General features: G+C 58.3%; 4 protein-coding genes and 1 long non-coding RNA gene across 10 annotated transcripts in view; 1 reads left to right on the top strand and 4 right to left on the bottom strand.

The window, feature by feature from the left end:
- Positions 1-7,500, bottom strand: part of DNAI2 (dynein axonemal intermediate chain 2) — a 30,745-nt gene extending 23,245 nt beyond the window's left edge. For 2 of the 4 annotated variants that reach the window (XM_044938510.2, XM_025279409.3), the window contains exons 1-3: positions 7,328-7,500; positions 3,032-3,225; positions 406-567 (exon numbers count right to left, since the gene is read on the bottom strand). In XM_044938510.2, coding sequence (XP_044794445.2) covers positions 406-567; positions 3,032-3,214 — 345 coding nt within the window. In that variant the 5' untranslated portion in view covers positions 3,215-3,225; positions 7,328-7,500. Of the gene's footprint in view, positions 1-405; positions 568-3,031; positions 3,226-5,073; positions 5,177-7,327 lie in introns of those variants that run through there. The other 2 variants (XM_044938512.2, XM_044938513.2) reach the window with 2 other exon arrangements.
- A 2,559-nt stretch (positions 7,501-10,059) lies between these two features.
- On the bottom strand, positions 10,060-11,059 carry LOC123465545. Its single transcript, XR_006640742.1, has 2 exons — positions 11,000-11,059; positions 10,060-10,745 (listed from the first exon to the last, which is right to left on the bottom strand). It is a non-coding gene; the product is annotated as an uncharacterized LOC123465545 (long non-coding RNA).
- Positions 11,060-11,712: 653 nt separating this feature from the next.
- LOC123465544 (kinesin-like protein KIF19) lies at positions 11,713-14,629 on the bottom strand. Of its 3 annotated transcripts, XR_006640740.1 has the most exons (5): positions 14,541-14,628; positions 13,855-14,125; positions 13,638-13,759; positions 13,020-13,154; positions 11,713-12,773 (listed from the first exon to the last, which is right to left on the bottom strand). XR_006640740.1 is itself a non-coding variant. In XM_045164736.1 (4 exons), the coding sequence occupies exons 1-4, from the start codon at positions 14,541-14,543 to the stop codon at positions 13,092-13,094; spliced, it is 459 nt and encodes a 152-aa protein (XP_045020671.1). In that variant the 5' UTR covers positions 14,544-14,628; the 3' UTR covers positions 11,713-13,091. The 3 variants fall into 3 exon arrangements, 2 of the variants coding, with proteins under 2 accessions (XP_045020671.1, XP_045020670.1); XM_045164736.1 differs by having other exon boundaries at positions 11,713-13,154; XM_045164735.1 differs by lacking the exons at positions 11,713-12,773; positions 13,020-13,154 and having other exon boundaries at positions 13,461-13,759; positions 14,541-14,629.
- LOC102393506 (BTB/POZ domain-containing protein 17) lies at positions 14,606-16,466 on the top strand. Its single transcript, XM_044939248.2, has 2 exons — positions 14,606-14,640; positions 15,200-16,466. Exons 1-2 carry the CDS (start codon positions 14,606-14,608, stop codon positions 16,362-16,364), a joined length of 1,200 nt encoding a protein of 399 aa, XP_044795183.2. The 3' UTR covers positions 16,365-16,466.
- A 1,079-nt stretch (positions 16,467-17,545) lies between these two features.
- Positions 17,546-25,787, bottom strand: LOC123465620 (kinesin-like protein KIF19). The gene is made up of 12 exons (XM_045165187.1): positions 25,696-25,787; positions 23,828-24,093; positions 23,018-23,192; positions 22,709-22,907; positions 21,342-21,612; positions 21,126-21,247; positions 20,506-20,642; positions 20,154-20,259; positions 19,911-19,998; positions 18,852-19,246; positions 18,491-18,698; positions 17,546-18,232 (listed from the first exon to the last, which is right to left on the bottom strand). Exons 1-12 carry the CDS (start codon positions 25,785-25,787, stop codon positions 18,102-18,104), a joined length of 2,190 nt encoding a protein of 729 aa, XP_045021122.1. The 3' UTR covers positions 17,546-18,101.
- Positions 25,788-25,862: the final 75 nt, after the last annotated feature.

Raw genomic sequence — 25,862 nt, 5'->3', positions numbered from 1 at the left:
CTCTGTTTTTGTCTTTGGCCTCTGGTGGCTCACAAACTCTTTAGGGTGGGATATATGTGAATTTCATTTTTGCAATCTTTACTGCACCTGGCAAAGGCTAGAAGCTCCATCCAAATGTGCTGACTGAATGAATGAATGAATGACCCCTATTGGCAGGTAGCTGCTGGCTAGGGCTCCTTTGCCCAGAGGGTTTCCCACTTTCCCGATTCCTCCTAAAACCTGTTCAGTCCTTGGACTTCCCTGCCTTACCCTTGGGTCTGCTGTGGGGACCTGCCTACCTGCTCCCAGACCGAAGGTTCCATATGGTACGTGGTGTCCTGCCTCAAGGAGCTAGCTGCTGAGCCTGACATGCAGCTGGGGAAGCAGTCATGGCTGAGACACTGGCCGAGCTGAACGAAGCCTTACCGAGCCCAGCTGCATGATGGCGTTGATGTAGTTCTCATCTTTCTCCACCTTCTTCCGGAAGCGGATCGTCTGCTCCAGCTCCAGGGGGTTCACATCCTTGGGCCAGCCACCCTCGATGTGGTTAATCCCCCGGGTCTCCATCTCAAAGCGCTCTGTGTTGGCCTAAACAGAGAGTCACAGGTGAGAAGAGCCTGGCCCTGGTGGAAGCGTGTTTCTGCAAACCAGAGTCCCGGGGCTCCCGGGTCCCTGGGCTCTGCGTATTCAGGGAGGGCCTCGTGAGGTACCCTTGACCAGAGCCGCAACGTCTTCAGGTACCAGCAAGGAACTTTCTGGTCCTCAGGTGGTCGCAGGCGGCCATGAACGTGCTAGCCTGTGGAGTTAGTAACAGCCAATTTGCAGTTGATGCCGGCGGCCTGGAGAAATCCAGTTCTGACCTGACCTCAACCCTAAAAACCCAGAGGAGCCCACCCACCCATCTGCTCTGTGACACCCCAAAGAACAAAGTGACTAATCTACCATTTACAGTGAGACGGGAATCAAAGCATAGAACACTTGAGAGTTTGGATTTGCTTTGCTCATTCTCCGTTGCAGCGAGGACGGCATAGATGCAGTTTTGCCCTTTAAACTTACCTCCTGCCTCCTTTGCAGTCCCCTCACCCCGCATCTTTTCAACTGTGATAAAACATACATGTGCTTCCCTGGTGGCTCAGATGGTAAAGCATCTGCCTGCCAATGCAGGAGATGCAGGAGACCCAGGTTCGATCTCTGGATCAGGAAGATCCCCTGGAGAAGGGAATGGCTACCTCACTCCAGTGTTCTTGCCTTGAGAATCCCATGGACGGAGGAGCCTGGTGGGCTACAGTCCCTGGGGTCACAGAGTCAGACACGACTGAGCAATTAACACTTTCATAAAATACATATAACATCACGTCTACCATTTTGGGGCTTGCCTGGTGGCCCAGTGGCTAAGACTCCGCAGTCCCAATGCAGGCAGGGGGCCTGGGTTCAACCCCTGGTTAGTGAACCAGATCCTGCATGCCACAACTAAGACCCAGGGCAGCCAAATTAATACACAAATATTTTTAAAAATAAAATCTACCATGAAGCGAGGTGAGGTGAAGTCGCTCAGTCGTGTCCAACTCTTTGCGACCCCGTGGACTGTAGCCTACCAGGCTCCTCTGTCCATGGGATTTTCCAGGCAAGAGTACTGGAGTGGGTTGCCATTGCCTTCTCTAGAGGATCTTCCCCACCCAGGGATTGAACCCGGGTCTCCTGCAGTGTAGGCAGACACGTTACCGTCTGAGCCCCCAGGGAAAATCTACCATTCTGACCATTAAAAAAATGCTCAAGTTAGTGGCATTAAGAACATTCACGATGGGGTGCAATCCTCAGCACTATCCAGTTCCGGAACTTTCTCAATACCCCAAATGGAGATCCACACTCACTGAGCTCTCACTCTCACTTCCTTTTCCTTTATAAGCCATTTCTCACGAAAGCGACAAGTCTCAACAGGGCGGAGTCACTGGCCTTGGAGACCCCAGCGTGCCATGGAATTCATGGCTGTCGTCTTGTTTAGGAAGTTCCCGTGAACAAGACTGCTCTGGCCCCAGTGACAGCAGCTGGCCCTGGGGAAGCAGGACAGTCAGTGTGTTTGAACTGGAAGTTATTGGAAACACTCATCACGTGTTTTGGCCAAATCAGTGTGATTTTCATGCCGCTGATTTAGGAACATGACAACAGGGTCATCCCCTCAGTCTAATCTTCTCCCGGCAGTTGTTGACATAATCAGGAGCTGATCACCTACTTCGGACAGACCAGGAGAAATCTTGGGTTTTGAACAGCAACACGACACTCAGTTCTCTTATCTGAGAGGCACCTGTGACCAGAACGTTCTGTGGGACCGTTTCTTTTTCACGAGCTGGGCAGGTCCTGTAGGTATGAATCTCTGGCCCCCTCAGATGCCTCTCCCAGCTGCTGTTGTTCAGTCGCGCAGTCGTGTCTGACTCTCTGCGACCCCGTGGGCTGCAGCACGCCAGGCCTCCCTGTCCCTCACCATCTCCCGGAGTCTGCCCAGGTTCACATTCACTGCATCCGTGATGCCGTCCAGCCATCTCATCCTCTGACGCCCTGTTCTCCTGCCCTCAGTCTTGCCCAGCATCAGGGACTTTTCCAGTGAGTCATCTGTTCATAGCAGATGACCAAAATACTGGAGCTTCAGCTTCAGCACCAGTCCTTCCAGTGAATATTCAGGGTTGATCTCCCTTAAGATTGACTGGTTTGATCTCCTTGCTGTCCAAGGGACTTTCAGGAGTCTTCTCCAGCACCACAGTTCAAAAGCTGCACCAAATGCCTAAAACAACTCTAGGAAGAGTCTTAGAGGGGAGGCCAGAGAGAGGAGATCTTGATTTGCATTCGCCTGGCCCAGGGAGTGGTTGGTACTGGGGCTTGTCCTGACCCTGGGCACCAAGCTGAGATTGGGGGTGATTCTGCCCTCACACATCCAGCATCCGCACTGGTCCACTGGCTTCCCATGGGAATGGAGTCACGCAGTCCCACTTACCAGCCCTGACCCACAACCCTGCCAGACCACACCTCCACTGGCCCGGCCCTTGGCTCAGGGACCCACCTCATGTTCCGACATGCTGGTGGAGCACTGGCTGCCCGTGTCCACCGGGTTCCGCTCTACAAACTGCTCGGCCAGCTCGGGGTTGGGCGGGATGTCGATGTTCAGCTCTGCCTGGCGGTCGGAGAAGTTGCATTGCTTCCCAAACTCACTGCGTTTCTTCACGTATGCGTACACAATCTCCATGGTACCGGCTGCTGCAGGGATGGGGAAGGGTATGTGGTGAGGGCCTCCAGCTGGCTACCTCTTGGTCTCCAGGAGCCCCGCCACTGAGGGCGGCTCCGTGTTTCCTCTCTGGTTGTGGGGGGAAGGCTCCTAAGGGATTTGTCCAGATCCTGAGCTGCATTTGAAAAAATAATCTATGGAGTGATGACTACAGACTAAGCATTATCTTGCTTGGTTCTTACAGTTGCCCTCTAAAGTGGACAGTGAGATCACCAGTCCACTTTGGAGGAACCTGATATTCACAGGTACCCAGAATGCCTTGCCCAGGACCACAGAGCCAACAAGTGTTGCCGCTGGTCAACCCGACTCCAGAGCTCTAACTCACAAATGATGCAGGTTTTGCTGAGCTAATATGATTATCCAGAGGCAAGGAAGGAATATTGATGGTGATTATGTTGAATTAAATTCCCTGCAGCACACTGGACCTGACAATGATTTCACTTACTCTGTCAGAAAACATTTGTTAAAACCATGAATAGGGACTTCCTCGGTGGACCAGTGGTTAAGACGTGGCCTTCCAGTGCAGGGGGTGTGGGTTTCATACCTGGTCGGGGAGCTAAGATCCCACAGGCCAAAAACCCAAAACAGAAGACAAGCAATAGTGTAACACATTCAATAAAGACTTTAAGAATGGTCCACATTAAAATAAAAAACAAAACCTGAATAGTCAAGACAGAGTGATATGCTGGCATGAGGACAGACACTTAGGTCAATGGAATGGAATTGAGAGCGCAGAAATAAACCTTTATATCTATGGTCAATTGATTTTCAATGAAGGTGCTAAGAACACAATGGGGAGAGGATGGTCTTTTAAAAAGATGATGCTGGGGATGCTGTACATTCACAGGCGAAAGCATGACCCCAGGTTCTACCTCGCTCCATACAAAAAGATGACTCAAAATGGATCGCAGCAGGGCGGGCAGGTTCAGTCCCTGATCTGAGATCCCACAGCCAAAACAAACAAACGAAAATACAGTAGTGATTCTCAACCTTGGCCACACACTTAGAAACACCTGGAGGGCTCTGGAAAAAACCACGATGCTCAGGCTGAACTGCAGACTAATTAAATCATAATCTCTCAGCATGCAGCCAAGGATGAGAACCACCAATTTAAAGCGAGGGCTCTTAATCTCACAGCCAACATTTCTCAAATTGGAATGTCCCTTCAAAACATAGAGATTCCCAGCCCCCCTCCTGTAAACACTGATCTACATGTCTGAGATGAGGCTTAGACACTTGTACAGCCACTCCAGATGACTATTAGGACCAGATATGCGTCTGTCCTTCCTCCCCCAGCTCCAGGGCTTCAAGGAACCGGACGGGTGGGTCCAGGCTGCTGTTCCCTGAGATTTAGGGCCAAGAGCTCTGCGGCAGCCTAGAAGCATGTGCCTGGGTGGCCTCGGGCCCTGGAGCAGCTGGGACGGGGGTGAGGGCGATGAGGTTAAGGTTAACTACGAGGCCACTTTGCATCCGCACGCGTTGTTTGTTGGACATGGTACCACCGTCCCAACCGCCTACTTCTCAGCCCCAGTACAGCTCATCCTGCATCAGACTTGCAGGGAGCAGTATTTTTCGCTCTTTCCTGTGGTTTGGCAACTTTTCTACACCCAGGAAGGGTAGGAGCAATGGCTTGGAAAACAGAGGATGGGGACAGAAGCACAGATGACAGCAGGTTGCCCTAAGGGTTTATTTTTCATGGACAAAAGAGAGCCTCGTTGCAAAGGGTGCACACCCAATGAGCATCGCCCTGGCCCCAGCACATCGCTGAACTACAGCAGGGCTGCGCCTGCGCCCCCGCCCCGCCACCTCCCAGCGCTCACCCCCAAGGACTGCAGACTCTGGTAACTGCAGGCTGCTTGTCCCTCCCTCTGTTAAGAGACAACTGCCATGAGACGGCCAGCTCCTAGGGGACCCAAGGGGTCTTAAGAGCACGAGGTAAGCCTAGGAAGACAAAAATAGCCTCTTTAGCCCAGGTCATATTTTTAACAGCTTTGCTTTCCTTCTTGGTGCTTCCCAAGGCCAAGCCAGGAGCGAGAACAGAGGCATTGTTTTCTATCTGGAGGCAGACAGAGGAGACATTTAAAGGCTGGCTGGGTGATGGGAAGACAGCTCATTCAAGGACCCAGAGCAGGCTCTTTCTCACAAGCTGGTGAGGCAGGAAGATGAATGGTGAGGTCAGAGCTGGGGGGGTGGTCTCAGGAGGTCTCTCCCCGCCCTGGTGAGACAAGCCTCACAGGCGGGGCTGCGCCAAGCAGCGCCTGAGTAAGGCTGTCTGCAAAGGGGGCTTCCAGGGGAGGCACGAGCCGCCTTGCTGCCCTCTGGGACTTTGGGGGAGGAGATGCCACCCGTGGGAACCTCAGCCCCACAAGCATCTCAAACACAAGACCACGTGGAATTAGAGACATGCTGATCTGAATGCCAAATATGCAACCGCCTCCGACATCCTGGGGCAGTCATATCAGAACCTTCACCAAACATAAAAATAAGACTTGGCTTGTGCAATGATAATGAGCGAAGTGATTCCTGGAAAGAACCTCCTTTGGCTTCAGAGAAAGGGAGAGACGAGGGACTGGTGGGGGGTGGCTGAGAAGTTCAGTGTAGGAGCTTCACGGGCAGGCAAGTGGAGGTGGCTACCTTCCGCACCACTGGACTCCCTGGTGTCACAAAGGTGACAAGGCCTCTCCTTCTTCTTGTCCCTGGGGCAGTCTCCAGTCTTTGTGCTGTGTCTGGCTGGACACAGGACTGTAGGGGGAGGGACTTCCTGCCCTCTTTCTTCTGTCTATGCACCTTCTGGAACTTGTGGTCATAAGGGACTCACTCGCCTTCAAAAGTGGCTGATCTCCCTGGGAATTCCTTCCTCTGCTCCACACTGGGGTCAACCTGGGATGAACTCCAAGAGGTAGAGGATGAAGACAGCCAGACGTGGGAGGAGGTCCCTAGACCCGGAGGGTGATGTAGGCCTGTGTTTCCCTGCTCCGCCCACTACAGCACTGTCCCCTTGAGCCAAGACTATGGTCTTTTTTTTTTTTTTTTTGATGTAGTGCTAATAGTCATTGGGCTTCCCTAGAGACTCAGTGGTAAAGAATTCACCTGCCAATGCAAGGGACGTGGGTTTGATCCCTGGGTGAGGACGATCCCCTGGAGAAGGAAAAGGCAACTCCAGTATTCTTGCCTGGAAAATCTCACGGACAGAGGAGTATGACGGGCTACAGTCCATGGGGTCACAAAAGAATCAGACACAATTTAGTGACTAAACAACAACAACAGCAATGAATATTCATTAATAATGACAGTCCACGAGAGTAATGGTTCCTAATCAGAAGACTGTGGTCCTCTATTCACTCCCATCCCCAGTGCCTGGCACGGAGGGGGGCCCCCTCCTCCCTTTGTCACACGCTGAACGTGCGATGTGACCCCAATCCGCCAGGACGCTCCCCTAGAGGTCTCTCCCCTACTCCTCCTCTTCTGATGTGAAAAAGTCCAGCAAGCTAACGATGTAAGATGGAAACACTGGGTCTGAAAGCTGGGAGAAGAATGCACTTGTGTGGTTCGAGAGACATAAATGTGAACTTGTTGCAGGAAGAAGGAACTAACCCTGCGTGTGACCTTCAGCACGATACCCTCAGGGCATCCGGATGGAGACCCACTCCGGGGCTGAGGAATAGATGAAATGCTGCAGAGGACCACCCCTGAAGAGGGGCTCAGTAACTCTAACGCCCTTTCCTCCATTCTTACCAGAAAGCTCTCCTCTTCACCGGGCCGGGCCGCCCACCACCCCAGCCCCAGGCTGTATTTTCGATACCGGGGTGGGGGGTGGGGGTGGGCTGTAAACCCTTTAGGTCTCCCATCCCCCCACCAGGAGACGGATCGCATCAGGACCGGACTGGCCGCAAGAGGTGCAGGAGGCAGGGTGTTTGGAACTTGCTGGGTCCTGGGACTCTGGGAACATCTAGGGCAGCGAGGACCGATGGGCGGGGGACCCTAGGAGCACTGGTCCCCGGGGTCCATCATCAGGCAGGGCTAGCCCGGAAGGACGCCCCACGAGGAGCTTCTTGCACTAGAGGTGTTTCTCACCCTGTGGGGCTCCCTTTCACTCTCCAGTCTTCTCTTCAGTCGCGGACATCCTCCCCGCGTCCGCCCCTCAACCTTGGTCGGTTCCTGCTGCCGCTAGGGAAGCCCCCGAGTCGCTGATCTGGCTCCAGCGCTTCTCAAAGGGCTCCGGCGTTTACTCGTTGCCTAGCAACCCTGGCCGGGGAGGGGGAGGGGGGTGGCCAGGACGCGGGGCTGCGCGGCGCGGAAGGAAACCTGGAGCACGTGACCCTCCCATCCCGTTAAGCCATGTCTCCGGTCCCTCCTAAATTAGTCAAGCACCGGTAACGATAAACGTATGTAGGATCTTTGCCAAGGCGCTTATGCAAGTCCACAAATATGCATTTGGCAAGATTCTTAGAAAATGCAAAATGTACTACTCAGCGCTCCTCGGAGTCCTGAGCCCTGGGTGAGGCTGTTATTGATTTGCTCATGATCCAGAAGGTCAATTCCATCCCTTCCTTCAGTTTCCTTGTCTGCTAAATGGGAATTAGGACCCCCAGCTTCCTCTCTGTTACCATAGCCCCTGCACGTTGAATAGTAAGCTTAAGTCTGAACCACTAGACCAGGAAGGAAACTCCTATAAGGTAGGGGCTGGGTGTTTCCATAGCTTAGCTCTTGGTTGCTGCTGAATGAATGAATAAAATGAAATTTCTCCTTAGTTAAGACAATGAGGTGAAATAATGTAAACCAAAAGAACCCGATGTGGGGCCGGAAAACATGGGTTTGAATCCCAGCCAGGTGGTTCAGATGGTAAAGAATCTGCCTACAATGCAGGAGACTTGGGTTCCATCCCTGTGACAGGAAGATCCCCTGGAGAAGGGAATGGCAAACCACTCCCATATTCTTGCCTGGAAAATTCCATGGACAGAGGAGTCTGGTGGGCTATGATCCATGATGTCGCAAAGAGTCAGACACGACTGAGTGACTTTTGCTCACTTATTTGACTGTTTACTAACCGAGTGATGTTGGGCAAGTTGCTTTCCTTCTCTGACTCATGCTTGGTCGCTTGTGTGTGTGTGTGTTGGTCGCTTGGTCGAGTCCAACTCTTTGTGACCCCACGGACTGTAGCCCGCCAGTCTCCTCTGTCCATGGAATTCTCCAGGCAAGAATATTGGGGTGGGCTGCCATGCTCTCCTCCGGGGGATCTTCCTGACCCAGGGATGGAACCCAGGTCTTCTGCATTGCAGGCCAATTCTTTACCCTGTGTCACCAGAGAAGCCCCGCTTAGTCGCTTAGTCGTCTCCGACTCTGCGACTCCATGTACTGTAGCCCGCCAGGCTCCTCTGTCCTTGGGATTCTCCAGGGAAGAACAGTGGAGTGGGTAGCCATTCCCTTCTCCAGGGGATCTTCCCGACCCAGGGATCTTCCTGGCCCAGGGTCTCCTGCATTGCAGGTGGATTCTTTACCGTCTGAGCCACCAGACTCAACAATCCTCATTGGCCAAGGGAGGGGGCAGTTGCGGTACTCAGGATAACTGGGAGGCTCAGCTGAGCTGACGTGGCAGTGTGCCCAGGCTGGAGCTGACCACAGAACCTGCACCAGAGGCCAGCTCTGTGCCTCTCTGTGCCTGCCCACAGATCAGGAAAATAAAGGCCCAGTAGAGATGGCGCAGAGGGACTGGGAGTGGCATGGCCAGTGGAGGTGTCTGTCCTGGCCCGCTGGGGGTCCAGGTGCTAGCGGCCTGAGAGCTGGGTGGATGGAAGCCAGGCGGTGGGTGGTAGACCAGATGCCTGGTTTCAGGAGCTACTTTCACACTGACCTGAAAGGAAGGTTCCTGGTGGTGTGTATGTGTGTGTTCAGCGGTGTTTCAGTCTTTGCCACCTCATGTACTGTAGCCTGGCAGGCTCCTCTGCCCATGGAACTTTTCAGGCAAGAATACTGGAGGGCGATGCCCTTTCCTCCTGCGGGGCATCTTCCCAACCCAGGAATCAAACCCGTGTCTCTTGCATCTCCTGCATTAGCAAGTGGATTATCACCAGCACTACGTGGGAAGCCAGAGCTCTTGGTAGAAGAAACCAGCGCTCGGAGCGGCAAGGGGATGATTAAACCACCCAGTTCTGGGGGTAAAAACAGTCCAAGGAGGGCTCCACAGGTCAGGGGCTCCCCATCGTTCATTACCTTTTCCCCAAGGGCCCCCGTCCCCACAGGGGACAGGGCAGGTAAAAGCATCGAGATGGTCAGGTGCACCTTGGGGGAGCTTTCTCACCTGAAGCTGAGGGGCTCAGCTGAGCAATTTCTGAGCCCTGACATCCTGGGGTGGGAGGGGTAAGCACAACCCTAAGGCTCTGACCTCTCCTGGGAGGGGGTCTGGGCAGAGACCTCAGAGTCCGGAGGAAAAACGATTTCCCCCAGGAGTCTGTTGACCGGTGCTCTACAACCAGCCGGAGAAGAAGAGGGTGTGGTGGGAAGAGGGGACTTGGGTTGAATCTTAATCAGTCATGTGCTCGGTCGCTCAGTCGTGTCCGGCTCTTTGCAGCCCCGTGGACTGGAGCCCGCCAGTCCTCTACCCATGGGATTCTTCAGGCAAGAATCTGGAGTGGGTTGCCATTTCTTCCTCCAGGGGATCTTCCTGACCCAGGGACTGAACCCACATCTCTTGCATCTCCTGCATTGCAGGCAGGTTCTTTACCATTAGCAGCACCCGGGCAAGGGAAGCCCAGTCTGTCAGGACCACCCCACCTTTCAGACAAGGTCTAGTTTCCGGAACAACCAACAAAACTCAAATGGGATTTTTATTGTTAACAAGCAGTTGGGGGGCAGGGGGAAGGTGGAAGCGACTGCTGAGTAACAAAGCTAGATGGCTTTCCAGCCCCCAGCCACAGTAAGGGAAATGCCCGTCGGGCCCTTCCCCAACCATCCAGCATGCCCTTGTCCCAGATGTGGGCCCAGGAGCCCTAATCCCACGAACAGTCCCTCCCTGCTCCACCCCCGCCCCACATTCCTCAGGCCAATCTGGTTGCAGATCTTAGAATAGAGTTTCGGCAACAGGAGTCTCTGCCCAGAGAGCCCTGGGATCCAGGGCTGGGAAGCCAGGGAGCCCTGCCATCCAGGCCATGCCTCCTGGGCTCAGCTCCCCTTCCCGTTGGCACTGAAGGCACGGAAGTGTGGGGGCAGGCACCCCCATGGTTCCTGGGTCCCAGGGGCCCCAGCCTTCTGAGATCCCGAGCTCCTGACGCCAAGTCATCCCCATCTGCCCAGCCTCCGTCTCCCTTTGCTGCCACACCCCATCAAGCCTTGGCGGGCAGGAGGGCCGGTTCCGGGCAGGGCCCTCAGTTCTACTGTAATCCTCCATTTTTGCCTTGGGTGCCTGTGCCATAGGGCAGGCGGGGCATCCGAGTAACCCGTTCAGAAATATCCCCTGGGTTGGAGGGGGCAGCGACAGGGGAGGTGTCCTCCGGGCCTGCGACAGGGAAGGGCCAGGAGCTCTGCTTTAAGGCATGCCTCTCCATGCCCTCTAGTCACCCACAGTGGCTCTGAACTCCCTGGGGCACCTCCCCCCAGAGGCCAGTCCCACTAATAGTCTTCAGGAACCCAGTTTCCAGCAAGGGGCAGCCATAGGGGCAGGGAGCTCAACCAGTCTCCTCCCTGGCCTGGCCAAGGGCTCCCCTCTCCCCATTGCTATCCCTGCCCCCCCCCCCACTTGCTGGTACTCACCCGAGTTCTGGCACGGAGGAAGTTTGACCTTGGCCATAGGCAGCGTGGCCTTTCCCAGTGGCCTGACGGTAGGGGTCAGGTGCCCAATCACTGGCATCCTCTCTTCTGAGGTGTGATTCTCCACAGGAACAGGGTCCAGCGACGTGCATCTCGGGGCGGGAGAGCTGCATTGGCTGGAGAGCCAGATGAGCTCGGAGCTGTGTGGGGATCTGATACTAAGGAGATGTTAGGTTCAGTTGGGGGACACTCCATGGAGAGTGGTGCACAGCTAGGGGTACCCTGGGGCCTCTGGAGGAGTCCAGCCTTCAGAACCCGGCAAGGAGGGGGCCCAGACACCCCCAGCTCCTGTCCCTCTAGGCTCACCCCTTGTCCTGTGACTTTCAAAGGCCCTGGGACCTTCCGCTTCCTCTTTGCCTCCAGGGACTCCTCTCGTTTCTTTCTTGGGCTTTTCTTCTGGCCTTAGCAGCGGGGGACAAGGGCCATCGCCATGACGCTCGACTGCCCGGGATGGAGCCTCGCCTGTGCTGCTGGACAGGCTGTCCTCGCTTGGCGGCGTGCTGGAGGGTGGGGCTGGGCGGCCGCTTGCAGGCCAGCGGTCCGGGCAGCTGCCACAGTCATCAGTCTCGCCCAGCAAGTGCAGGGACAGGCTGCTCTGCTTTATGGTGGGTGCCAGCAGTTGGCAGCCCTCGGCCCCCAGGGCCTGCTGATGGTGCCGGGCAGCCTTCCCGCTGATGCTCTTGGTGTCGGCTGTGGTCTCCTTCCTCCCTGCGGCAGGACAGAGCGGCACCCACCCCGGGATCAAGGCCACATTTCCCCCCGCCCTCCTGCACCTCCAACACCCCTTTCTCTGCTGCAGCTCACCCCAACTTGCTTGCTGTTTGAGAAACTTTGGGCAAGTTTCTGAGCCTTTTTTTCATCTGTAAACTGACGATGGTAAAACTAGCCTCAGTGGGTTGGGAAGGGTTTTTTTTTTGACCATGACACACGGCATACGGGATCTAAGTTCCCTGACTGGGGATCGAAATTTCACCCACTGCAGTGGAAGTGCTGAGTCTTAACCACTGGAATGCCAGGGAAGTCCCAGGTTCTGAAGATGGATTGCTGAGCTATGAGGGTCACCTGTGGCCACAGGGTAGGGAGGATTCGGACTCTATTTGCTATTACAGTTATTTCCGAGTGGGAAGTGGAGGGGGCTTGACCCCAAGGGCCATGTGTTCCCCATTCTGTTTCCAATTGTGTCCCCTGCTCTGTGTGGACAGAGCAGGTGGTTACTCTTCTCTGGGTACTGGTGCCTCTCTTTCTAGAATGATGCCTGGGTGTGTTCAGCAGAGGAGAGGGAAGGAAGAGGCTTCGGCTGGGTGCGCTGAGCTATTGAGATCATGCCAGGCTCAGGCTGATGGGGGTTGGGGGAGGCAGGGGACACACCTTTGAGGGACAAGGGGATCTCCGACAGATTCTCGATGCTTTCAGGGGAGGAGTTGATCTGGCCGTTCAGACCGACCTGAGTGGCAGCTTGTGAGATGAATGGGTTGGGAAGAGAAGCCATTGGACCCAGCAGGAACCCTATGTCCTCAGAGGGCTGTTTTGGAAAAGTTCCATCCCAACCACTGGGTGTCCCTCCCGGGTACTCCCGCCCACATCCAGGGACCCGTGGGGCCCACTGCTCACCTCCTGCATCACCAGGTTGACAGCCGGGATTTGGGGTGGGGTGGGCATAAAGGAGCCCTTCGCTTGCCAGGCCCGGGAGCTGGCCTTGAACGGGTGCTTGGCTTCACTGAGGTCGGCAGAGGAGGATGGGCAGCTGTTGCCCAGGCTGGTACCACGGGGGTCCCAGCGCCACCCCTCCTGAGAACTGTTGCATTGTGGGAACGAGGACCCCAAAGTCCTGGCTCCATATCTGTGCCCCCCTCCCCTCTTTCCTGCTCCATCCTCCCTGGGAAGCCAGGTCTGGGCTGGCATCTCTGAGACATGGCCTGGTGGCTCAGGCGGGCTGGATGGCTGGAAGTGGTCCTCAGCTCACCTCTCAGTGCCGAGCAGAGGAGGAAGCTTCCGTGCTGGTGTGGGGACTCGGAGTTTGGCATCTTGACGCTCTCTAGGTCAGACTCCTCCGGGTCGGCACGGTTCCCGGGGGGCTAATCTTGGGCAAGGCGCTGTCCTGGGGAGAGGAAAGGAGGGAGAGGGCAGTTGGAAGACTTGGTCTCAGACTGAGTAAACAGCCTGGGTGACACAGGCACACAGAGTGTCTGGGGCTGTAATCTGGGCTGGGAGCCCCAGAAGACAGGGGGGCTTGTGTGCTGAGTCCCCAGGGGCCAGCCGTGGTCTGCTAGGCATCCCCAGTGGCACTGCCTGGTGGCCTGGGCTCCTGGGAGGGCATCTGGGGCCCTTAGTGATATCTCAGATGGCCAACCCTGACCCTCAGACCCTGGATGGGGACACGTGTGGCAGAAGAACAGCACGGGAGGGGAGCTTGGTGAGGCTTTGGGTCGGATAAGGAGGAGGAGGAGGAGGAGGAAGAGGTGTCCGCTTTCTGGGGACCAGCCAGCACGGTCCCGAGGCCACCCTACTTGCTGGCAGGCGCCGCCCTGGGCATCAGCCCTGCCCCTAGCACAGGGGCGCATTGTCCGGCCCGGGCGCCCACCTGCAGGGCCCGAGAGGCCAGGCGGTCCATCATGGTGGCACGCTCCAGGTTGCCCTCCTCCTGCTCCCGCAGGTACACTTCGTACAGCTCCTTCAGATGCTGCGGCACAGCCAGGTTGCAGTCTGCGGTGGGGGAGCGGAGAGGCAGGGCTCAGTGCGCGCTCTCGGGCTCTCGGCGGGTCGGACGCGCGCGGGTGTAGGTAGCGAGGGGACCCTACCCTGGATGAGCTGCCGCTGGGCGCGGATGATCTCCTCGCAGAGGCTGCGGCGCTGCTCCAGGCGGCGCAGGGCCTCGCGGCGGTGGCGGAGCGCGCCGTCGCGGAGCAGGGCTTGCGACTGCATCTCGGCGTTCTTCAGCTCCAGCTCGTGCACGCGGCAGAGCAGGCCGAGCGCCTCGCGCTGCTGCTCCGAGCTGACGCGCCGCGGCAGCGTCTGCTCCAGGCGGCGGCCCCGCGCGCGCAGCTCTCGGCACCGCTGCTCCAGCGCCAGCTGGGGAGCCGAGCGGGCCGTCAGCACCAGGTGGCCGGTGAGGGGCCGCCCGCACCCGCCGCTGAGCGGGTCCTCGCCCTTCCAAGCCCCCGGATGCTGTGCGGCCGGCTGAAGCCCCACTCCGAGGCCCGCTTTTCGAAGCTGTGTCTTGAACTCTGCAACCGGGGACTGCTCCTGAGGGACCCCTCTGTGCCCACCTTCTTGCAACCCATCCCTGAAACAGGCTCCGTGCAGTGAAGTCGCTCAGTTCTGTTCGACTCTTTGCGACCCCATGGACCGCAGCCCGCCAGGCTCCTTCTTCCATGGGATTCTCCAGGCGAGGATATTGGAGTGGGCTGCCATTTCCTTCTCCAAGGGATCTTCCCGACCCAGGGAGGGAACCTCGGTCTCCCGCATTGGCGGGCGGACTCTTTACCATCTGAGCCACCAGGGAATCCAGGGAAATGAGCTCCGTGGACCAGCTCAACCGCAGCCCATCTCATGCCCTCTGGACTGGTGGACCCTGAAGCCCCCTGGTATGGCTATGCTCCAGAACAGAGAAGGGAGATCTGGAAAATCCTCATTAAAATGTTGGCTAACAGTTTTCTGAGTCTTTAATATGTGAAAGGATTTATTTACTCTTCTCATCAACCCCACGAGGGTGGACCACTCCCATTTTAAAGATGAGTTCTTGCCTGGAGAATCCCATGGACAGAGGAGGCTGGTGGGCTATAGTCCAGGGGGTAGCAAAGAGTCAGACCCAACTGAGCGACTGAGTCCACACACACAAAGCGTTAGTCCCTCACTGGTGTCTGACTCTGTGACCCGCCAGGCTCCTCTGTCCATGGGGTTCTCCAGGCAAGAATACTGGAGTGGGTAGCCATTTCCTACTCCAGAGGATCTTCCTGACCCAGGGACAGAACCTGCGTCCCCTAAATTGGCAGGCGGATGCTTCACCACTGAGCCACCTGTGCTCGATAAATGCTTGCTTATTTCCACGTCCCACGAGAAACCGGAGAGAAGAGGCGGTGAAGTAGGATGCGCGTGGGAAGGTCCTTCTGTTGGCTCCCTTAATGACAATACTGTCTGCCCAAGGCCGGGTACCCTCGGGACTCAGGAGGCAGCGCTGGGTAGGGTAACCGCTGGCCACCCTGACCGCGCTCCATCTCTGTACCTCTCTGGCAGGTACCTCTACTGCGGAGAGCTGACCGTGCTGCTGGCGCAGGCCATCCCCCTGCACCAGCTGGCCACCAAGTACCGCGTGGCCTCCTTGCAGCGGGGCGTGGCCGACTATATGCGCGCGCACCTGGCGGGCGGCGCGGGCCCGGCGGTGGGCTGGTACCACTACGCGGTGAGCACCGGGGACGAGGCCCTGCGCCAGAGCTGCCTGCAGTTCCTGGCCTGGAACCTGTCGGCCGTGGCGGGGAGCGCCGAGTGGGGCGCCGTGAGCCCTGAGCTGCTGGCGCAGCTGCTGCCGCGCTCGGACCTCGTGCTGCAGGACGAGCTGGAGCTCTTCCAGGCGCTGGAGGCGTGGCTGGGCCGCGCGCGGCCGCCGCCGGCCGTGGACGAGTGCGCGCTGCGCGCCATCCGTTACCCCATGATCCCTCCGGCGCAGCTGTTCCAGCTTCAGGCGCGCTCGGCCGCCCTGGCGCGCCATGGCCCGGCGGTGGCCGACCTGCTCCTTCAGGCCTACCAGTTCCACGCCGCCTCGCCGCTGCACTACGCCAAGTTTTTCGACGTCAACGGCAGCGCCTTCCTGCCCCGCAACTACCTCGCGCCCGCCTGGGGCGCCCCGTGGGTCATCAACAACCCTGCCCGCGACGATCGCAGCACCAGCTTCCAGACGCAGCTGGGCCCAAGCGGCCACGACTCGGGCCGCCGTGTCACCTGGAACGTGCTCTTCTCTCCACGCTGGCTGCCGGTAAGCCTGCGGCCCGTCTACGCGGACGCCACGGGCACCGCGCTGCCCCTCGCACGCCCTGAGGACGGCCGGCCGCGGCTGGTGGTCACGCCGGCCAGCAGCGGCGGCGACGCGGCGGGCGTGAGCTTCCAGAAGACCGTGCTGGTGGGGGCGCGCCACCACGGCCGCCTGCTGGTCCGCCACGCCTACAGCTTCCACCAGAGCAGCGAGGAGGCCGGCGACTTCCTGGCGCACGCCGACCTGCAGCGGCGCAACTCCGAGTACCTGGTGGAGAACGCCCTGCATCTCCACCTCATTGTCAAGCCCGTCTATCACACCCTCATCCGGACCCCCAAGTAGCCAACAGGCCGGGGCGGGAAGCTGAGCATCCCTGAGGCCTCTGGATCAGGAAAATAAAGGCCCAGTAGAGATGGCGCAGAGGGACTGGGAGTGGCATGGCCAGTGGAGGTGTCTGTCCTGGCCCGCTGGGGGTCCAGGTGCTAGCGGCCTGAGAGCTGGGTGGATGGAAGCCAGGCGGTGGGTGGTAGACCAGATGCCTGGTTTCAGGAGCTACTTTCACACTGACCTGAAAGGAAGGTTCCTGGTGGTGTGTATGTGTGTGTTCAGTCGGTGTTTCAGTCTTTGCCACCTCATGTACTGTAGCCTGGCAGGCTCCTCTGCCCATGGAACTTTTCAGGCAAGAATACTGGAGGGCGATGCCCTTTCCTCCTGCGGGGCATCTTCCCAACCCAGGAATCAAACCCGTGTCTCTTGCATCTCCTGCATTAGCAAGTGGATTATCACCAGCACTACGTGGGAAGCCAGAGCTCTTGGTAGAAGAAACCAGCGCTCGGAGCGGCAAGGGGATGATTAAACCACCCAGTTCTGGGGGTAAAAACAGTCCAAGGAGGGCTCCACAGGTCAGGGGCTCCCCATCGTTCATTACCTTTTCCCCAAGGGCCCCCGTCCCCACAGGGGACAGGGCAGGTAAAGCATCGAGATGGTCAGGTGCACCTTGGGGGAGCTTTCTCACCTGAAGCTGAGGGGCTCAGCTGAGCAGTTTCTGAGCCCTGACATCCTGGGGTGGGAGGGGTAAGCACAACCCTAAGGCTCTGACCTCTCCTGGGAGGGGGTCTGGGCAGAGACCTCAGAGTCCGGAGGAAAAACGATTTCCCCCAGGAGTCTGTTGACCGGTGCTCTACAACCAGCCGGAGAAGAAGAGGGTGTGGTGGCAAGAGGGGACTTGGGTTGAATCTTAATCAGTCATGTGCTCGGTCGCTCAGTCGTGTCCGGCTCTTTGCAGCCCCGTGGACTGGAGCCCGCCAGTCCTCTACCCATGGGATTCTTCAGGCAAGAATCTGGAGTGGGTTGCCATTTCTTCCTCCAGGGGATCTTCCTGACCCAGGGACTGAACCCACATCTCTTGCATCTCCTGCATTGCAGGCAGGTTCTTTACCATTAGCAGCACCCGGGCAAGGGAAGCCCAGTCTGTCAGGACCACCCCACCTTTCAGACAAGGTCTAGTTTCCGGAACAACCAACAAAACTCAAATGGGATTTTTATTGTTAACAAGCAGTTGGGGGGCAGGGGGAAGGTGGAAGCGACTGCTGAGTAACAAAGCTAGATGGCTTTCCAGCCCCCAGCCACAGTAAGGGAAATGCCCGTCGGGCCCTTCCCCAACCATCCAGCATGCCCTTGTCCCAGATGTGGGCCCAGGAGCCCTAATCCCACGAACAGTCCCTCCCTGCTCCACCCCCGCCCCACATTCCTCAGGCCAATCTGGTTGCAGATCTTAGAATAGAGTTTCGGCAACAGGAGTCTCTGCCCAGAGAGCCCTGGGATCCAGGGCTGGGAAGCCAGGGAGCCCTGCCATCCAGGCCATGCCTCCTGGGCTCAGCTCCCCTTCCCGTTGGCACTGAAGGCACGGAAGTGTGGGGGCAGGCACCCCCATGGTTCCTGGGTCCCAGGGGCCCCAGCCTTCTGAGATCCCGAGCTCCTGACGCCAGGTCATCCCCATCTGCCCAGCCTCCGTCTCCCTTTGCTGCCACACCCCATCAAGCCTTGGCGGGCAGGAGGGCCGGTTCCGGGCAGGGCCCCTCAGTTGTGCCGTAAGCATCCGTTTTTGCCTTGGGTGCTTGTGCCATAGGTCAGGCGGGGCATCCGACCAACCCTTTCGGAAACATCGCCTGGGTTGGAGCTGGCAGCGACAGGGGAGGTGTCCTCCGGGCCTGCGACAGGGAAGGGCCAGGAGCTCTGCTTTAAGGCATGCCTCTCCATGCCCTCTAGTCACCCACAGTGGCTCTGAACTCCCTAGGGGCACCTCCGCCCCCAGAGGCCAGTCCCACTAATAGTCTTCAGGAACCCAGTTTCCAGCAAGGGGCAGCCATAGGGGCAGGGAGCTCAACCAGTCTCCTCCCTGGCCTGGCCAAGGGCTCCCCTCTCCCCATTGCTATCCCTGCCCCCCCCCCCCACTTGCTGGTACTCACCCGAGTTCTGGCACGGAGGAAGTTTGACCTTGGCCATAGGCAGCGTGGCCTTTCCCAGTGGCCTGATGGTAGGGGTCAGGTGCCCAATCACTGGCATCCTCTCTTCTGTGGTGTGACTCTCCACAGGACAGAGTCCAGCGACGTGCATCTTGGGGCGGGAGAGCTTCATTGGCTGGAGAGCCAGATGAGCTGGGAGCTGTGTGGGGATCTGATACAAGGAGATGTTAGGTTCAGTTGGGGGACACTCCATGGAGAGTGGTGCACAGCTAGGGGTACCCTGGGGCCTCTGGAGGAGTCCAGCCTTCAGAACCCGGCAAGGAGGGGGCCCAGACACCCCCAGCTCCTGTCCCTCTAGGCTCACCCCTTGTCCTGTGATTTCAACGCCCTGGGACTTCCGCTTCCTCTTTGCCTCCAGGGACTCCTTTCGTTTCTTTCTTGGGCTTTTCTTCTGGCCTTGCAGCGGGGGACAAGGGCCATCGCCATGACGCTCGACTGCCCGGGGTGGAGCCTCGCCTGTGCTGCTGGACAGGCTGTCCTCGCTGGCGGCGTGCTGGAGGGTGGGGCTGGGCGGCCGCTTGCAGGCCAGCGGTCCGGGCAGCTGCACATCATCCGTCTCGCCCAGCAAGTGCAGGGACAGGCTGCTCTGCTTTATGGTGGGTGCCAGCAGTTGGCGCGCCTCGGCCCCCAGGGCCTGTGAACGGCGCCGGGCAGCCTTCCCGGTGATGCTCTTGGTGTCGGCTGTGGTCTCCTTCCTCCCTGCGGCAGGACAGAGCGGCACCCACCCCGGGATCAAGGCCACATTTCCCCCCGCCCTCCTGCACCTCCAATACCCCTTTCTCTGCTGCAGCTCACCCCAACTTGCTTGCTGTTTGAGAAACTTTGGGTAAGTTTCTGAGCCTTCTTTTCATCTGTAAACTGATGATGGTAAAACTAGCCTCAGTGGGTTGGGAAGATTTTTTTTTTTTTTGACCATGACACACGGCATACAGGATCTTAGTTCCCTGACTGGGGATCGAACCTTCACCCGCTGCAGTGGAAGTGCTGAGTCTTAACCACTGGACTGCCAGGGAAGTCCCAGGTTCTGAGGATGGATTGCTGAGATAATGAGGGTAGCCTGAGGCCACAGGGTAGGGTGGATTCGAACTCTCAATGCTATTACATTTATTTCCGAGTGGGTAGTGGAGGGGGCTTGACCCCAAGGGCCATGTGTTCCCCATTCTGTTTCCAATTGTGTCCCCTGCTCTGTGTGGACAGAGCAGGTGGTTACTCTTCTCTGGGTACTGGTGCCTCTCTTTCTAGAATGATGCCTGGGTGTGTTCAGCAGAGGAGAGGGAAGGAAGGGGCTTTGGCTGGGTGCGCTGAGCTATTGAGATCATGCCAGGCTCAGGCTGATGGGGGTTGGGGGAGGCAGGGGACACACCTTTGAGGGACAAGGGGATCTCCGACAGATTCTCGATGTTTTCAGGGGAGGAGTTGATCTGGCCGATCAGACCGACCTGAGTGGCGGCCTGTGAGATGAATGGGTTGGGAAGAGAAGCCATTGGACCCAGCAGGAACCCTATGTCCTCAGAGGGCTGTTTTGGAAAAGTTCCATCCCAACCACTGGGTGTCCCTCCCGGGTACTCCCGCCCACATCCAGGGACCCGTGGGGCCCACTGCTCACCTCCTGCATCACCAGGTTGCCGGCCGGGATTCGGGGTGGGGTGGGCATAAAGGAGCCCTTCGCTTGCCAGGCCCAGGAGCTGGTCTTGACTGGGTGCTTGGCTTCACTGAGGTCGGCAGAGGAGGATGGGCAGCTGTTGCCCAGGCTGGTACCACGGGGGTCCCAGCGCCACCCCTCCTGAGAACTGTTGCATTGTGGGAACGAGGACCCCAAAGTCCTGGCTCCAGACCTGTGCCCCCCTCCCCTCTTTCCTGCTCCATCCTCCCTGGGAAGCCAGGTCTGGGCTGGCATCTCTGAGACATGGCCTGGTGGCTCAGGTGGGCTGGATGGCTGGAAGTGGTCCTCAGCTCACCTCTCAGTGCCGAGCAGAGGGAGGAAGCTTCCGTGCTGGTGCGGGGACTCGGAGTTAGGTATCTTGACCTTGTCTAGGTCAGACTCCTCCGGAGTCAGCACGGTTCCTGGTGGGCTAAGCTTGGGCAAGGCGCTGTCCTGGGGAGAGGAAAGGAGGGAGAGGGCAGTTGGAAGACTTGGTCTCAGACTGAGTAAACAGCCTGGGTGACACAGGCACACAGAGTGTCTGGGGCTGTAATCTGGGCTGGGAGCCCCAGAAGACAGGGGGGCTTGTGTGCTGAGTCCCCAGGGGCCAGCCGTGGTCTGCTAGGCATCCCCAGTGGCACTGCCTGGTGGCCTGGGCTCCTGGGAGGGCATCTGGGGCCCTTAGTGATATCTCAGATGGCCAACCCTGACCCTCAGACCCTGGATGGGGACACGTGTGGCAGAAGAACAGCACGGGAGGGGAGCTTGGTGAGGCTTTGGGTCGGATAAGGAGGAGGAGGAGGAGGAGGAAGAGGTGTCCGCTTTCTGGGGACCAGCCAGCACGGTCCCGAGGCCACCCGACTTGCTGGCAGGCGCCGCCCTGGGCATCAGCCCTGCCCCTAGCACAGGGGCGCATTGTCCGGCCCGGGCGCCCACCTGCAGGGCCCGAGAGGCCAGGCGGTCCATCATGGTGGCACGCTCCAGGTTGCCCTCCTCCTGCTCCCGCAGGTACACTTCGTACAGCTCCTTCAGATGCTGCGGCACAGCCAGGTTGCAGTCTGCGGTGGGGGAGCGGAGAGGCAGGGCTCAGTGCGCGCTCTCGGGCTCTCGGCGGGTCGGACGCGCGCGGTGTAGGTAGCGAGGGGACCCTACCCTGGATGAGCTGCCGCTGGGCGCGGATGATCTCCTCGCAGAGGCTGCGGCGCTGCTCCAGGCGGCGCAGGGCCTCGCGGCGGTGGCGGAGCGCGCCGTCGCGGAGCAGGGCTTGCGACTGCATCTCGGCGTTCTTCAGCTCCAGCTCGTGCACGCGGCAGAGCAGGCCGAGCGCCTCGCGCTGCTGCTCCGAGCTGACGCGCCGCGGCAGCGTCTGCTCCAGGCGGCGGCCCCGCGCGCGCAGCTCTCGGCACCGCTGCTCCAGCGCCAGCTGGGGAGCCGAGCGGGCCGTCAGCACCAGGTGGCCGGTGAGGGGCCGCCCGCACCCGCCGCTGAGCGGGTCCTCGCCCTTCCAAGCCCCCGGATGCTGTGCGGCCGGCTGAAGCCCCACTCCGAGGCCCGCTTTTCGAAGCTGTGTCTTGAACTCTGCAACCGGGGACTGCTCCTGAGGGACCCCTCTGTGCCCACCTTCTTGCAACCCATCCCTGAAACAGGCTCCGTGCAGTGAAGTCGCTCAGTTCTGTTCGACTCTTTGCGACCCCATGGACCGCAGCCCGCCAGGCTCCTTCTTCCATGGGATTCTCCAGGCGAGGATATTGGAGTGGGCTGCCATTTCCTTCTCCAAGGGATCTTCCCGACCCAGGGAGGGAACCTCGGTCTCCCGCATTGGCGGGCGGACTCTTTACCATCTGAGCCACCAGGGAATCCAGGGAAATGAGCTCCGTGGACCAGCTCAACCGCAGCCCATCTCATGCCCTCTGGACTGGTGGACCCTGAAGCCCCTTGGTATGGCTATGCTCCAGAACAGAGAAGGGAGATCTGGAAAACCCTCATTAAAATGTTGGCTAACAGTTTTCTGAGTCTTTAATATGTGAAAGGATTTATTTACTCTTCTCATCAACCCCACGAGGGTGGACCACTCCCATTTTAAAGATGAGTTCTTGCCTGGAGAATCCCATGGACAGAGGAGGCTGGTGGGCTATAGTCCAGGGGGTAGCAAAGAGTCGGACCCAACTGAGCGACTGAGTCCACACACACAAAGCGTTAGTCCCTCACTGGTGTCTGACTCTGTGACCCGCCAGGCTCCTGTGTCCATGGGGTTCTCCAGGCAAGAATACTGGAGTGGGTAGCCATTTCCTACTCCAGGGGATCTTCCCGACCCAGGGATTGAACTGGCATCTCCTGCATTGCAGGTGGATTCTTTACCATCTGAGCCACCAGCGAAGTTCTCAGATGAGAAAGAGAGACTCAAAGTCACTGGGGATTTGTGGCCTGAGAGCCCAGGTTTCACTCCTCCCACAAGATTCTCCTAGCCCCTTCCTTCTGAGTCTCTCAACCCCCTCTCCCAGACCCAGAGCCCCAGGCACCTTCTGCTTTCGCAGCTTCTTCTGCTTGGTCATCAAGGTAGCGATGCTTTCGCGGGCGGACACCACCTCGGCGGGCTCCTTGATGTCTGGCTGGTTGTCACCGGTGTCCGAGTCCTTCCTGGTGTCACCCTTAGTGAAGGACTCCTTCCGACGCTCCTCCCGCCACTTGAGTGCCCGGCGTGACTTCTCATGCTTCCAGCTGCCGCAGCCCCAACCCCAAAGGAGACAGGGGATTCAGGCCATGGAGGGTTGGGGGGCATAAGGTGCGGCTCCAGCTCCCGGGTCCCATCCCAGGCCAGCGGTGCTTACCTGGCAATGGTGAGCAGGTGGTGGGAGGTGTCCATCTCCAGCTCCATGCCACGGTTCTCCAGCTCCAGCAGGCGTCTCTGCGTGTCCATTTGCTCCTGGAAGGTGCTGACCAGCTGCTCACGAAGGTGTTCCATTGCAGCCTGTTCGCCCTGCCCGCTGTGCAGCTGGACCTTGGCTGCCCGTTGAATGGGAGATGGGAGAGGTCAGCGGAGGAGGAAAGGTCAGCCCAGGAAAGTCTGGGTCCGCCTGGGCCCTCCCCACCTCTTTCTCCCCAAAAGACTTCTGTGCAACCACCTCCTCCACGAAGACCTCCTAGATTACCCCCTCCCACATTCCACCTTCCACATTGTCTTCAGGCAGTGACCCAAAGGTGACTCCCAGCTCCCTGTATGAACTGGGCTTCCACCAGCCTTTAGAGTGCCTTTCTGTCACCTAGTAAAAGGCACCCCTTAGACACTTTACTGCCATGTGCTGCAAGATCATCAAAGCAAGTACAGAAAATCTGTAAGGGAACCGTATCCCTCCTGGCGATGCCAGGCCCAGTCTGACAGCCCTCACTGCAGTCCCCAGAGTGAAGCCCCCACACAGCTAAATGCCCAGGTGACTCTCACTCTGATACCACCGAATCCTCGGGTCAGGTCTCTGAGGCAGAGATCACGATTCTGTTTGCCAGCTGAAGGACGGGTGGCTTAAAGGCTATTCAGCCAGAAAGAGCCCGAGTCCGGCTTTGAAGCCAGCGCTATCTGACCGCAGAGCACCCTGAGGGGCATCGGGAGACGGGCTCTGGTTCACGGAGACCCACGCACGCACCCTGGATGTGGCGGATGTCGCCCCGCCCCAGCTGGGCTCGGTCCGGGCTCCGCCCGCCCCGCTCCTCCATCTTGCGCTTGAGCCTCTGGATCTCGCCCCGCAGGTCAGCAATGATGTTCGTGTACTGGGCGATGTGGTAGGAGACGCTTAGCAGGTTCCGCTTCACCTGGGGAGGGGGCGGGGTACAGTCACCTGGGGGCCAGGGCCTGCCAGTGGGGACCCTCTTTTTCTCCTGGTTGACAGTAACGACCTCCTCGCCTCCAACCCTGTTCTATGCTCTGCTTAGTCACTCAGCTGTGCCTGACTCGCTGCGACCCCATGGACAGTAGCCTGCCGGGCTCCTCTGTCCATGGGATTCTCCAGGCAAGAATACTGGAGTGGGTGCCATGCCCTCCTCCAGGGGATCTTCAACCCAGGGATTGAACCCAGGTCTCCTGCATTGCAGGCGGATTCTTTACCACCTGAGCTACCAGGAAAGCCCTGCCTCCGACCCTACAACCTATCAAACTACATGCCCCCACCAGAGGCATACTCCTAAAATTATGCGCCAGCCCCCCCGCCCCGCCCCAAGCCCCGGCTCTCTGTGCCACTCAACCTTCATTGGCTCCCTACTGCTGGGAGAATGTCCCGATTCCTTCATTTGGTGTTGAAGGCACACTGCTCTCTCTAGTTCCATTTGGCTCACTGCTCCGGTGGAGGAAGCATTCTCCTCACCCCACCTCTGCCGCCAACACCACCTCCTCCCTGCCTTAGGAGCCTCTGTCCTTACTGCTCCCTCCCTTCTGGAGTCTCCTCTTCACCCTTCAGATTCCCACTCACAGTCTCTAAAGAGGTCCGTGGGATCCCACGGCCTCCCTGCTGTTGGCGTGACTGCTATTAATAATATTCTGAACTATCAATTCGCTCTTTTAAGGGTCTCTTCCCACCATTAAGTTACTTAATGGAGAGAGTAGAGATAAAGCATCCAGCTCCTGACACAGTAGCTGGAAAACTGCTGTGTTAGGAGAATGTTGGTTAGGTTCTTAGACTCTTCACATGGGTGGGCCCAGATGACCTCATAGGTAGCCAGGATTCTAACACACTGATCAGAAAATGTAGGGAAACCTTGAAAACTGGGCAGAGCTCAGTGCCCTTCCTCCCCAGCCGGGAAGCCGCTTAGCTCCCTTCAGCCTCACTGTCCTCGGCTGTGAGTTGAGGACAGAAATAACGCCTGCCTCATTCGAGGATCACATGAGATGAACTGATAAAGGGCCCACAGTATAAGTGCTCAGTAACACTCACCACTATTGGAACTGTTGGGGTTAGGGCCTTCGGAGGAGTAAAGGTCTGAATGAGCATCTTTTATGATGAAAACAGGAAGATGGAAGGGGATGGTGGGGTTCGGGGCACAGACCTTGGGGATGAGCACAGACTGAGCAAGAGGAGGCCGGGACTTCCCCTGGAGGTCCGATGGTTAAGAGTCTGCCTGCCAATGCAGGGGACATGGGTTGGTGTCTGGTCTGGGAAGATCTCACATGCCACGGGGCAACTAAGCCCGTAAGCCACCCTTACTGAGCCCACCGCCCCAGAGCCCGTCGCACAAGAATCCACCATAGTCGCCACAACTCGAGAGGAGCCCCCCCAGTTCACCGCAACCAGAGAAACCCAACATAGCCACAAGACTGACCACGGCCAAATAACGTTTGAAAAGAGAAGGGGCCTTCAGAAGCTGTGGGCTTACTGGCAAGTCACGGGTGGCCAGGAGCACGTGGCGGCTCGGTCTAGCGTGTGTGTTCGGGGGGTGGGGGTGGCACGCCTTAGGTCAGTCAGGGGGCTTGAATCTGGCCCAGAAGGGCAGATCCTGGGGGCACGAGCAGGGGCCCCCTCACAGGGTCTTGATGCTCTTGGCCCGGCCGGCGTAGGTCAGGGTGTTCCGGGACTCACTCGAAGGCGCTGCTTGCTGGCTGATGTGGGCGATCATCCCGGTGCGGCTGTTTCCCCCCAGGGATCCTGGACGGGCGGGTGTTGCGTGCGGCGGTCAGCAGGGGCTGCCTCC

The sequence above is a fragment of the Bubalus bubalis genome, chromosome 3, assembly GCF_019923935.1.
Source record: "Bubalus bubalis isolate 160015118507 breed Murrah chromosome 3, NDDB_SH_1, whole genome shotgun sequence".
In the NCBI taxonomy this organism is placed as follows: domain Eukaryota; kingdom Metazoa; phylum Chordata; class Mammalia; order Artiodactyla; family Bovidae; genus Bubalus; species Bubalus bubalis.
This window is presented reverse-complemented; position numbering and strand designations above follow the sequence as displayed.

Excerpts from the sequence above, each read along its gene's own strand:
- LOC123465544 (XM_045164735.1), bottom strand. Across the intron at positions 13,760-13,854 it reads CCAGCGGCAGCTCATCCAGG|ACTGCAACCTGGCTGTGCCG; the intron begins GTAGGGTCCCCT and ends CCCCCACCGCAG.
- LOC102393506 (XM_044939248.2), top strand. The coding sequence starts at position 14,606 with ATGCCCTCTGGACTGGTGGACCCTGAAGCCCCCTG. Across the intron at positions 14,641-15,199 it reads GTGGACCCTGAAGCCCCCTG|GCCGGGTACCCTCGGGACTC; the intron begins GTATGGCTATGC and ends TGTCTGCCCAAG.
- LOC123465620 (XM_045165187.1), bottom strand. The coding sequence starts at position 25,787 with ATGATCGCCCACATCAGCCAGCAAGCAGCGCCTTCGAGTGAGTCCCGG. Across the intron at positions 21,613-22,708 it reads AGAAGCTGCGAAAGCAGAAG|CTGGCGCTGGAGCAGCGGTG; the intron begins GTGCCTGGGGCT and ends TCGGCTCCCCAG. Across the intron at positions 19,247-19,910 it reads GATCCCCTTGTCCCTCAAAG|GGAGGAAGGAGACCACAGCC; the intron begins GTGTGTCCCCTG and ends GTCCTGCCGCAG.